This window comes from Carcharodon carcharias, chromosome 5 (assembly GCF_017639515.1).
Source record: "Carcharodon carcharias isolate sCarCar2 chromosome 5, sCarCar2.pri, whole genome shotgun sequence".
Taxonomy (NCBI): Eukaryota; Metazoa; Chordata; class Chondrichthyes; order Lamniformes; family Lamnidae; genus Carcharodon; species Carcharodon carcharias.
In genome coordinates, this window is record NC_054471.1 from 121,041,001 (window position 1) to 121,054,537 (window position 13,537).

At 38.8% G+C, this 13,537-nt stretch overlaps 1 protein-coding gene across 7 annotated transcripts in view; it reads right to left on the bottom strand.

Moving 5' to 3' along the window:
* l3mbtl3 (L3MBTL histone methyl-lysine binding protein 3) overlaps nucleotides 1-13,537 on the bottom strand; it is a 185,840-nt gene that overhangs the window by 63,595 nt on the left and 108,708 nt on the right. For all 7 annotated transcript variants that reach the window (XM_041188292.1, XM_041188287.1, XM_041188293.1 and 4 more), the window contains 2 exons: nucleotides 12,210-12,377; nucleotides 2,475-2,609 (listed from right to left, as the gene is read on the bottom strand). In XM_041188292.1, coding sequence (XP_041044226.1) covers nucleotides 2,475-2,609; nucleotides 12,210-12,377 — 303 coding nt within the window. The remainder of the gene's footprint in view (nucleotides 1-2,474; nucleotides 2,610-12,209; nucleotides 12,378-13,537) is intronic.

Genomic DNA, 13,537 nt, shown 5'->3' on the forward strand with positions numbered 1-13,537 from the left:
AAACTTGCACAATGATCTTTCAGTGCTTACATGCCAGTTGAACATTAATGGAGTGGAACAAAAACAAGTGCTGGAAAAACTCAGCAGGTCTGACAGCACCTGTGGAGAGAAAGACAGAGTTAACGTTTCGAGTCCGTATGACTCTTCTTCACAGCGGAATGGAGTGGAATTGCTTTCAATTGATGAATACTGCTGGTTGATCCAAGGGTGCCTCGATTTGCAACCTATGGCTCCGTGTACCTGTGGGATCCCAGACAGAGCAGCAACTCCCAGGACCCTCAGACTGACCTCATCAGTTGCAAAATGGCGATAAGTGGTGACCCTGAAAAAGATAACCTGGGGGATATACGTGTGTGCAGAAACTGTGAGGTGCCACCAGAAAACCCCTGAAATGAGCCAGAGGAAAAGAAATTCAGCAATGTGGTGACCTTGGCTGTCAATGAAAATCCATGCCCAAATGATCCCCTTGGCAGCAGATCTTGTCCCAGGAGTCTGCCAAAGTCAGCAACATGCTAAGGAGACCAGAGTCTCCAGAGGCATTGCAGTTCAGTCATGTCCAGAAAGCTTATCTTCTGCTGGAGAATATGTTGGGTATCACCTCATGCGATCTGGGGTTCAGTGTTCAGCCCCTGGGTCTTGTGGAGTGGCAGATGGCTGAGTAGAAGGCTGCTACTGTTCCTACTAGTGTTGCTCCTCTTGTTTTGCACCAGAGATCCAAGGCGGAGCTGAATAAGCGGCTTCTCTGCTGACCTAAAGGTCGACAACTGGAAAAGTGCAGATCAATGGCAAAGAAGTCCAAGATAGCAGAAATGACCTCCAAAGTCTTCGAAATCACCTCCAAAGCAGTGACAGCACACACTCAGAACAGGTCCTTTGAGCAAAGCTTTTCACCTAGCCAATGAAGCAGCTGTTTGATCTTAGTATGCAAAAAGCTTTCCAATCTGTCAATTGTTCAGCTTGGTCATTGCCTTCTTCAACCTGGCAAGTTTCAGACAGCCCAGGAAATCCCTGCACGGGCAGTTAAAGACATAATCCAAGGTTAAAGATGTGATCAATTGCCTTTTAGCATTAGTTAACTGTAGACCCACATACAACAAACAAAGTTAAATGCGGAAGTCAGCCAGCTTCGCAACACGCCAGTATATTTTGCTTCTTTAGTCTTCTGCATGCACTGACATCTGCCCACCCTGGCAATTTAAAGCCTTCCCAATGCTATTTATAGCACTGGCAGTGGAAACAGCACAAGATCAGTATATTTGTTTCAGTACCTATATTCAGCAGGGTTTACGATCATATCTCACTTAGCAGCTCTGAAAAGAGTATAATAAATATTACTACTTATGATGAAATATAATCTGATCATTTTCACCTATTGTTATTCACATGGTAAATTATTATCCAGATCCACCCATAATCAGTTGGTTTCAAATCTTCACATATTACATTTATTGGTAACCTAATTTATTAGTAGATAGAATTAAATATGAGGGCATTAAAATGAATTCTGTGAAAGTAATACAAGTCCAATCAGGACAAATAGGAATTATTTTATTAACTAAATCAGCACAGCATCAAATATTTTTAACTTGTTCTTCGTTTCTGCAATCACAGTTTTAAGGTAATTTGAGGAGCACTGTAGGTGGATGAGATTTGTCTTGTTTGTTAGGCACTTACTAAGTTCTCATCTCAGCAGCAAACTTTGTAGAGCATATAGCGAAGCATCTTCTAGGTGTCATCTCAGTAACATCGAACATCTTAAAAGCACTGCATTCCTCAATGAAAGATGAGGTAGGGGAATGAATGTGTATTCAGTTATCTGTATACACGGTCCTAGCATATTATTACATTAGCTCATGTACTGAAATGTTAATTCTGCCTCTGATCAATAGGCGACATTGTTTTGTACTAGTTTATGTCACCCTGGAACAGTTCACAGTTTTTATTTAAATACCACCCCATTCCCACAAACCCCTCCAAGAATTCTTGCAATCTTTTAATTTCAAATGATTTTCAGTTGCCGGTTCCACGGTACATGGGATTGTAGCACAGTGAAGTGTTTTACTTACAATATGGAATTGCACGAAGTTGATCCATTAAAATCAAATCAAAAACTAGAAATAGGGATGTATCATTCCATTTACTCGTTATGATCTTGTTCACAAAGCACAAATTCAAGAATATGTATTGACCTCCAAAATCTAACAAAGTCAGCAAAAATCACACTGGATGCTGTTGTGCTGGAGTTTATTTTAAAAGTAGTATAAAGGTAATTCTGTATTAGATTAAATAACAAATAGGCACCATTGAATAAATACATATAAATGTAATATCACTCAGATGCGTCATGGCTGAGACTTCCACAGTTACACCAAGTCATGTAGTCAGTGTTAACACTAATTAAGTAGAGCAATCTTGTATTGAGTATTTTATGTTCGATATTCATATCACAGTAACTACTTGTACAGGACACTGACCTGGGGTATTTCCTTCCTTTGCTGGCACACACAAGAGATTTCTTGCGTGGTGGTTCATCATCAGAGATAGAGTCTTCAGCATTCCTCTCTCCTTGGGCAGCAGCTTCTGAGGGCCAATGGTCTTTTGAGAATTTCCTATAGATCAAACAATGCATATTTAAATTTGAATCAATAAACTTTTATACTCAAATTGAAATATTTAGTGCTGTAAAATGAAATATTTTCTACTTCAGGAATTCAGCAGACCAAATTAGAAGCTTCAGTGCAGTTACCAAATTAGATGTCATGTTAATGAGGAGCAAAATTCCCACTGCCCTAAAAATGACGTTGGCCAACATTTACTCTATTGTACTAATTAGACATTTTCTTAGTGCCCACATCAAGTCTCCTATGTTCACCCTGCATGATTGCCAATTTCTGCCAAATTAGTATTGTTCTGTGCAGCCATCTTTGACTAAGAGCCCAAGTCACTAGGATGTGGCTATAGTCTTTTTTCTTAGAAAGATCAGTTACAGGTTTCCAGCCAGTAAATTCAAAAATAATTTTTGATATAAAGCATGGTTTCACATCACCATTTTACATCTAATATTATGTAATGATATGGGGTTAATTAGGTGATTTTATAGTGAAGGATCACCTCGGGAAAGTAATCTTAACATGATAGAATTTCATAGTAAATTAGAGTGTGATACAGTTAAGTCTGAAACGAAGGTCTTAAAGTTAAATAAAGCTTCTTAAGGGGCTATGAGAGCTGGGTTAGCATAGGTAAATTGGAAAATTAGCTAAACAATATGATGGTAGAGAAGTAATAGAAAACATTTAAAGAAATAATTCACAATGCTCAACGAATATACATTCTCTTGAGGAATTAAAATGATCCATTAGAAAAGTGGTACAACCTTGTCTAGCATTAGATTAAAAGAAGAGGTTTACATTGTTGCCTAAAAGTATAGTGAGCCTCAGGACTGGGAGGATTTTAAAAATCAGAAAAGGATGATCAAGGAAATGATGAAAGAGGGCAAAACTAGAATGAAAGTAAATCAGAGAGAAATATAAAAACAGACCTTTTACATGTAAATAAGGAAGAGATTAGTGAAAGTAAACATGGATCTCAGAAGATAGGCAGGAAATATTATAATGGGAAATAAGGAGAGATGTCAACCAAATATTTTGTGCTGGTCTTCACAGTAGGAGACAAACAGCATTCCAGAAATAGTAGAAAACAGAAAGTAATTGATAATAATAAACAAAAAGAATACTGGAGAAAGTAACGGGAATAAAATGTATTAAATCCCTGGTCCTGATATCCTACATCCCAGGGTTTTAAAAGAGGTGGCTGCAGAGATAGAGATAGTAGATGCATTGTTTTAATCTTCCAGAATTCCCTCAATTCTAGAACAGTCCCCGTGAATTGAAAGGTAGCAAAATGTAGCTCTGCTGTCAGAAAATGAGGGAGAAAAAACAGGAAACTATAGGTCAGTTAGTTGGACATTAGTAGGAGGGAAAATATTGTATTATAAAGGATGTGCCAACAGGGTACTTGAGAATTCAAAATATGACTAAACAGAGTCAACACTGTATACATCCCTGTAGTCTGAAAATTAACTTGTGACCACTACTCTGCTTTCTGTAACTTCGTCAATTTTGCATCCAAGTAGCCACTGTCCCTTTAACCCAATGGGTTTTAATTTTGATAACAGATCTATTATATGGTACCTAGTCAAACTTTTAAAATTCCATATACATATTAACTGCAATATCTTCAATCATCTCTTAATTCATCAAAGAAACTGATCAAGTTATTCAAACATAATTGACCTTTAACGATTCACGTGGACCTTCATTAATTAGCCCATATTTTTCCAAATACCAATCAATTTTGTCCTGGATTACAGTCTCTCAAACATCCCCCATTACTGATATTAGGCTGACACGTGTGTAACTACTGGGTTTACTGCTCTTCCCTTGTTTGAACAGCCCTGTAACATTTATAATCCTCCAGTCCTCAGAAATCACCTTCATACCAAAGGAGAATTGGAAAATTGTGGCCAGAGTCTCCGCAATTTCTACCCTTACTTCCTTCAGTAAACTAAGATGCATCCCATCTGGACTGAATGACTTTTCTACTTTGATGACTGCCAACATTTTTATCTTAACTATTTACAGTCTATTAAATATTGCTGCAGCCTCCTCTTTTGCTGCTACTTTGGCAGTATTCCCTTCCCTAGTGAAGACGGATCCAAATACTCATTTAGTACCTCATTCATGCCTTCACAAGGCCTTCTTCCTTCTGGTTCCTAATCAGCCCCACACTTTCTATCTTTATTATTCACGGGTTTCTAAAACTCCTTTTGGGTTTCCTTTTATGTTAGCTGCTATCAATTCTCATATTCTTTCCTTGCCCTTCATATTCCCTTTATCTTATCTGCTTTGTACTCTTTATTCAGCATGGTTTTCCCTTGTATTACTAACCCGATAATTAGTATAAGCCTCTTTTCCTGTCTCATTTTAATCTCAAAATTTCTATTCTTCAAAGGAGCTACAGCTTTGGATGTTCTTCCTTTCTGGCACAAGTGACAATGTATACTTTGTACCCAAACTGGTCCGTTTTGAAGGTTTTCTATTGTTTAATTATGGATTTGTCCATTAATTTTTCTTCCAAACTACCTGGGCCAGAGCCTCTTTTCAACCGAATGAAGTTAGCCTTCCTCCATTGGAGTAATTTTGCATTTTATTGTACTTTTCCATAACTATTTTAAATCTGATGATCTCATGATCACAGTTCCCTAAATTTTCTCCCATTGAAACTTGCTCTATTTTATTCACTTCATTCTGCAGAACTGGATCCATTGGCTGGAAACAAGAGCTCATGGTGTAGAGGGTAACACATTTGCATGGATGTAGGATTGGTTAGTTAACAGGAAGAAGAGAGTAGGGATAAATGGGTCTCTTTTGAGTTGGCAAAGCGAGATGAGCGGAGTGCCACAGGGATCGGTGCAAGAGCTTCAATTATTTACAGTTTATATAAATGATTTGGATGAAGGGATCAAAAGTATTGACCAGATTTTCTGATGACACAAAGATAGGTACAAAAGTAAGTTGTAAGAAGACATAAGGAGTCTGCAAAGGGACATAAATAGGTTAAGTGAGTGGGCAAAAAGATTTGACAGATGTAATATAATATGGAAAATCTGAACTTGTCCACTTTGGCAGGAAGAATAGATAGGCAGCATATTATATAAATGGAGAGAGATCACAAAACACTACAGTACAGAGGGATTTGGGTATCCTGGTACATGAATCTGGAAAAGTTAGTATGCAGGTACAGGTGATCAGGAAGACAAATGGAATGTTGTCGATCATAACCAGGGGAATGGAACATAAAAGTAGGGACGTTTTGCTACAGTTGTACAGGGTATTGGTGACCATATGTAGTGTACTGTGTAGAGTTTTGGTCCCCTTATTGAAGGAAGGATATAAAATATGTTAGATTCAGTTCAAAGAAGGTGCATTTTGAGAATTACACCTGGGATTTGGTGGAGTGGGTGGGGGGTTATCTTATGAGGAAAGGTTGGATAGGCTGGTCCTGGATCTATTGGAGCTTAGAAGATTGAGAGGTGGTCTTATTGAAACATAAAAATCCTGAGAGGACTTGACTGGGTGGATGCTGAAAGGATGTTTTGCCTTGTCAGTGAGACTAGAACAAGGGGGCAGTTTAAAAATAAGGGCTCTCCCATTTAAGATGGAGACAAGAAGAAATTTTCTAAGGGTGGTGAATTTTTGGAATTCTCTTCCCTAAAAAGCAGCGGAGGCAGGGTCAATGAATATTTTTAAGGCAGAGGTAGATAGATTTTTGATTTGCAAAAGGTTATCAGGAATAGGGGGAATGTGGAGTTGTGGCCACAATCAGATCAGCCATGATCTTACTGAAAGGCAGAGAAGGCTTGAAGGGCCGAATCGCCTACTCCTGCTCATAATTCGAATGTTCATATGTATTAAACACACTGATCAAGAAAATTCTCTTGAACACATTTCAGGAATTCCTCCACCTCTTCTTCCTTTACACTGTTACTAACCCAGTTTATATCAGGATAACTGAAGTTCCCATTATTATTACTCCGTAGTTCTTGCATATTTCTGTCATTTGCCTGCAAATGTGATTCTCTATTGCCTTCCCAATATTTGGTGGCAGCCTATCATGTACACCTAGCAGCATAAAGGCTCTTTTGTTCAGTAATTCCAACCAAACAGACAATGTCTTTAACCCCTTCATTACATCATCCTTCTCCATTGCCGTAATAGGTTATTTGATTAATAATGCCTCCTCTCCTTTTTCCTTCCCCATCTTTCCTGAATACTTTGTTGCCAGGAATATTAAGCTCCCAAACCTCCCTTTCTTTGATCCAGGTCTGTTATTGATATAATGCTATTGTCCCACGTGACGGTTTTTGCCTGTAGCTCACCAACTTTTACCAGCATGCTCCATACATTTACGTCCATACGCTCCAAACCTGCCTTGGTGTAATGCAAAGCAGTCTATCTGATCTTTCCTATTCCTGAACCACTATTATATTGCTATTTGCCACCGTGCAACTTGTTCTCCTATATTAAAGATTGTTGTAAATAGCTAAAGGAAAGTGAGCTGACAAGTCTTCAAATCATTCATATCATATGCTCCTTGTGTGCATAATATGGGATCTATGTGAGAAGCCAGTGACTAGAATTGGAATTTGGATATATGGCAAAGGAAATGTATTAATGAACACTTTGATTATTAAAGATAACAAAAGTCTTACTATCACAAAGCTTAAAAATTAGAATCTTAACTATAGAGCAAAGGCACTGGCATTCTTTTATAGCAAAATGTCTCTCAGAAAAATATTGTCATGCACTGTGGGTTACTGATAGATCGTTGAGCAATAAGTAATAAGCTCAAAATCAGATACAGTAAATAATTCAATCTGACTTCAGAAACAGATGCAATAATTCTCAAAATGCATATCCTTTCTTTCATAACTGAAGATGCTGCTATATAGGAACAACAGTATATACCATATACAGGATGCATTGCAGCACCTCATCAAGTCTCCCTCAGCAGCACCTTCCAAACCCATCTAGAAGGGCAAGGGCAGGAGGCAAAAGGAACACCACCACCTACAATTTTCTCTCCAAGCCTAACATCATCCTAACTTGGAAATATATCATCAGTCCTTCACTGTCACTGGGCCAAAATCCTGGAACTCTCCCCCTAACAGCACTGAGTGTTCCTACACCACGTGGACTGCAGTGGTTCAAGAAGGCAGCTCACTGCTATATTCTCAAGGGTGATTAGAGGTGGACAACAAATGGTGGCCTTGCCAGTAATGCTCATATCCCACGAACAAAAAAAAACTCAGGTTTACAGCACAGGATCCATGCCCAGCACCTTAAGTAGTCGGTCAATGTCAAATATTTCCAAATTTCAAACAGGGGTTCAATGCTGCTGCAAACCATCTGAGAAAGTACAGGCTTTTATTACAATATGACCTCCAACCTATGCCAACCATGACCAGTACCTGCACTGTTCTTAGCTGTATTTGTTCATTCTGTTCCAGTTTTGCAAGGTGTGGTAGTTTTTTGGTAAGCTTTTAATGAGATTTTGTAGACACAGGCCCTGAATTGAGTTAGCTTTAGTGTAGCAAGATTTTGATTCCAAATATTGTTAGCCTTGAAAATCCAAAAGGGGCTTTAGCCGCCTTGAGTCAGGTAGAGATTGACAAATAACAGTGATTAGAAAATATGAACTCCATATTTTAGATATCAGCAGGCATTGGTTTTTCATGCACCATAGAAACAAAGAAACTAGGAGCAGAAGTAGCTCATTTGGCCCTTTGAGCCTGCTCCACCATTCAATATGATCATGGCTGATTCTCTATCTCAACACCATATTCTTGCTTTCTCACCATACCGCTTGATGCCCCTCTCCAAAAAATTATAAATTTCTTTCTTGAACATACTCAGTGACCCAGCCTCCACAGCCTTCTGTGGCAGAGAATTCCACAGGTTGCCCACCCTCCGAGTGAAGAAATTTTTCCTCATCCCAGTCCTAAATGGCCTGCTCAATACCTGAAACTGTGGCCCCTGGCTCTAGGCTCCCCAACCAGGGGAAACATCCTCCCTGCATCTAGTCTGTCTACCCCCGTTAGAATTTTATATGTTTCAATCAGATCCCCTCTCATTCTTCTAAACTCTAGTGAATACAGGTTCAGTTGAACCAATCTCTCCTCATATGACAGTCCTACCATTCCCGGTATCAGCCTGGTGAATCTTTGCTGCACTCCCTCTATAGCAAATATATCTTTTCTTAGGTAGGGAGACTAAAACTGCACACAATACTCCAGGTGTGATCTCACCAAGGCCTTGTATAACTGCAGTAAGACATCTCTACTTCTGAACTCAAATCCTCTTGCAATGAAGGCCAACATCCCATTTGCCTTCCCAATTGCTTGCTGCACCTGCTTACTTTCATTGAATGGTGTACAAGGACACCCAGATCCCTTTGTACATCCAAATTTCTCAATATACCACCATTTAAATAATACTCTGCCTTTGTTTTTTCACACCAAAGCGTATAACTTCACATTTATCCACATTATACCGCATGTCATGTGTTTGCCCACACACACAACTTGTCTAAATCATCCTGAAACCTCCTTGCATCCTCCTCACAACACCCCCCACCAGTTTTGTGTCATCCACAAACTTGGAAATATTACATTTGGTTTCCTTATCCAAGTCATTTATATATATCGTGAATAGCTGGGGCCCAAGCACTGATCCCTGCGGTACACCACTAGTCACCACCTGCCACCTGGAAAAAGACCCATTTATTCCCACTCTGTTTCCGGTCTGTCAACCAATTCTCAATCCATGCCAGTATATTACCCCCAATCCCAAATGCTTTAATTCTGCCCACTAGCTTCTTATGTGGGACCTTATCAAAAGTTTTCTTGAAATCCAAATACACCACATCCACTGGTTTTCCCTTATCTATTCTACTAGTTACATCCTCAAAAAACTCCAGTAGATTAGTTAGGCATGATTTTCCTTTCATGAACCCACGCTGACTTTGTCTAATCCTGTTAATGCTTTCCGAATGTTGTTGCCACGCCTTCTAAAATAGACTAGCATTTTCCCCACTACTGATATTAGGCTAACTGGTCTGCAATTCTCTTTTTTTCTCTCCCTCCTTTTTTAATTAGTGGGGTTACATTTGCCACCCTTCAATCTGTAGGAACTCCTCCAGCGTCTATAGAATTTTGGAACATGACCACCAGTGCATCCATTATTTCTAGGGCCATTTCCTTTAGTACTCTGGGATACATCAGGCCCTGGGGATTTTTCAGCCTTTAACCCCTAATTAATTTCTCTAGCACCATTTTTTTTTTTTACTAATTTTGATTTTCTTCAATTCCTCCCTCTCACTAGACCCTTGGTTCCCTAACATTTCTGGGAAATGAAAGGGAAATCATGCTTAACCAATTTATTGGAGTTCTTTGAAGGAGTCACATGCGCTGTGGATGAAGGGGAACAGTGAATGTACTGTACTTAGATTTCCAGAAGGCATTTGATAAAGTGCCACATCAAAGGTTAGTGCAGAAAATAAAGCTCATGGTGTAGGGGATAACATATTGGTATGGATAGAAGATTGGCTAGCTAACATGAAGCAGAGTTGGCATAAGTGGGTCTTTTTCTGGTTGGCAGGATGAGACGAGTGGTGTGTCATAGGGATCAGTGCTGGGGCCTCAACTTTTTACAATTTATATAAATGATTTGGATGAAGGGGCTGAAAGAATGGTTGCTAAATTTGCTGATGAGACAAAGATAAATTATAAAGAGGGCATAAGGAGGCTACAAAGTGACATAGATAGGTTAAGTGAGTGCACAAAGATCTGGTAAATGCAGTATAATTTGGGCAAATGTGAAATTATTCATTTTGGCAGGAAGAATAAAAAAGCCTATTATCTAAATGGTGAGAGGTTGCAGAGCTCTGTGATTCAGAGGGACCTGGGTGTCCTAGTGCATGAATCACAAAAGGCTAATATGCAGGTAGAGCAAGTAATTAGGAAATCTAATAGAATGTTATCATTTATTGCAGGGAATTGATCACAAAAGTAGGAAGGTTATGCTTCAGTTATACAGGGCACTGGTGGGACCACATCTGGAATATTGTGTACAGTACTGATCTCCTTATTTAAGGAAATGCATTAGCAGTTCAGAGAAGTTTTACTTGATTAACACCAGGAATAGACAGGTTGTTTTATGAGGAAAGTTGGGACTTGTATCCGCCGGAATTTAGAAGAGTAAGAGGTGACTTGATTGAACCCTTTAAGATTCTGAGGGGTCCTGACAGGGTGGATGTGGATAGGGTATTTCCTCTTGTAGGAGAATCTAGAAATAGGGGGTCACTGTTTAAAAATAAGGTTGCTCATTTAAGACAGAGATGAGGAGGAATGTTTTCCTTTTCAGTAGGAGAATAAGCTGTTTATCCTCTGAACCATCTAGCTGAGCTTCTCGTCCCATAATTGTCATGTAACTCTCTCCCACTAATTGAAAGCAGAACTCCCTATGTACAGAGAACAGAGCAAGAGGGTTGTGAAGAATTAGTTTAAAAAAGTTCAGCATGGTTGTATTTTACTCTGAATTACCACCAATTTGAGGACACAAAACAGGATAAAATATCTTCTTAGAGGCTACTACCACCACTGAAGGCTACTTTTAAGGTATCATTCAAAAAATCAGCAGGCCTCAATCCTGATCTATTACACATAAATACAATCGACAGGACGTAAGTAATCCTTCTGACCTACTTCCTTGAACTTCCAGAAAAAAGCATCACTGTCACGTTATAAATGGTGACAGGTGCAGCAGAAAACTCTCTCCAAGGTGAATATCACATTGAAAGGTGGCTTTATCTTGTCTCTTTATTTGATCTTGCTAGTCAATCAGGAGTTTTACTATTAATTTTAACGTGTTCAGCTCAAATGACTGTTTTATACAGACAGCATGGATTTCCCAATGGGGTTATCACTATAAAGAGGAGAATGAAGACATGGAAGAAGCTAAATTGGAGGTTCTTGGAGTGAGCTACTATATGGCATCATATGAACATATAAACATATGAAAATGATGTGCAGGAAAAGCCTGCCCCACACTCAAGATACCAAGTGTATCATGGCTCTACTAACCACGCTTCCCCTTCCTTGCAGCCATGTAATCTGGGAGAAGCAACAACTAGAAAACTTCCAGGGCGAAGGGAAAGAAAAACTAGTTAAGGTAATACTTGCTGAATGTTTCCATTTTTGTATAATATTTAATACTATTTAAGGTAATTAATAGTGAAATAGGGCATATGCAACTGTTTTATCAAAAAAGGAAAACTTGAATATTAAAGAAAACAGCTACCAAAATGCAAAAAAAATTAAAAAATAAAACTTAGAGATAGAAATGAACAGAAAAAAAAGCAGTAGAATTAAAGGATACGTAAATATAAATCTGCAGAGGATAAAGGACCGAGCAACAATTGTCTTAAGGCAAAATGTTTTCAATTCCATGATGTGTTATCCTTAAGCTAAAACTGTGTGTAACATCATATTCAGTACTTATCTGAGAAACATAATTGAATCAACTGAGATAATAAAGAGAAATGAAATGTCACATTCAACTGCAAAACAACATTGAAATAAAATCTCAGACCCATGAGATGTGATGTTCGATAAACTGGGGGTTATTTCTACTCCATCTAGTTCCACTCTCTTGCTCTTCAGTACACCAGGAGTAGAGGCTGGTACCTCTCCACTCACACGATCTTGCAGCACATTTTCTCTGTTCAGGTTGATCTGAGAGTACGGACAACCTAATGCACTGCAAAGAAAGGACATTTCTTACAGCTGGATGAACAAACAGTAAATCCAATTTCTTTGTTAACATTTAACAAAATTGTGTTATTTTAAAATAATTCCAAAATTATATTCTGAATGCAATTTAATCTCCACAAGGATCCATTTCAATGGAATTGGTGGCACAGTGAGTTAAAACATTGTTTTTCACCTTTGAGGCTTGGTTACACACCAAGTCTAAGCTGATATGATTTTTATCCTCATTGCCTGAAACATACAACATGAAATCAGTCTGGGCATTTTAACCTAATCTTTATGGGCAACACATCAGCATAAAAATGCCCATTTTAGCGAAATTTCCTATTTATTCCTTTCATCACAATTTTTTCTAAAAAAAAAGCAGCTGCATTAGTTTTTAACTTTTTCGTGAGGAACTTGTCTGCATCAGCTTTATTGCAAATTTGAAGATCTTATCTCATTGAGTTTTCAACAAGAAAATAATCTAAAAATAGAAAAATACGTTGCCAACACTGCAAAGGCACTTTCATAATCAGTAAGGGGCGCGATCAGTAAAGGACAATATGCCTGAGTGAAACGGAGACCAAGTGAGTGCTTGGGAATTTGACTCATAGTGGGATTCAATGCATAAGGGGAAAGCAGTGCTTCAGGTAAGGTTTATTGCAAGAAGTAGAGTTTACAGAATTGGAAGTTCAGTGAAGCGGGGGAAGTGGTGCTCCCTTCATCTACTCTTTTTCAGACTCCAGCATTTGATTTCCACGTTGGTGTAGCAGAAGGAGTAGGTTAATCAGTAACTGCTAATTAACTGGAAAGGCCTAAGCAATGGAGAGAGCGAGAGAGAGAGAGAGCCAGACATTTATAGATAAAATCTAAGTGATGTTACAGGAATCCTAGGAGTTGATTGGTTAAGTATAGGCATTTCCAGCCTCAGCACAGAGATGATGATTGATGAGTGACAGGCGAGTTATTGTATTATAACACTGTAGTAAACACTTTGTGAAAAGTCTAAGAAAAGTCAGTGCAGATGGTCATGTGGCTGTGGGATGTGGGAAGACATGCAGGCACAAAGTGCCCTCGATGACTCCAACTGCAGGAAGTGTCACCAGCTGCAGAAACTTGAGCTCCAGATTGCTGAACTTGAGCAGCGGCTGGAGTTTCTGTGGTGCA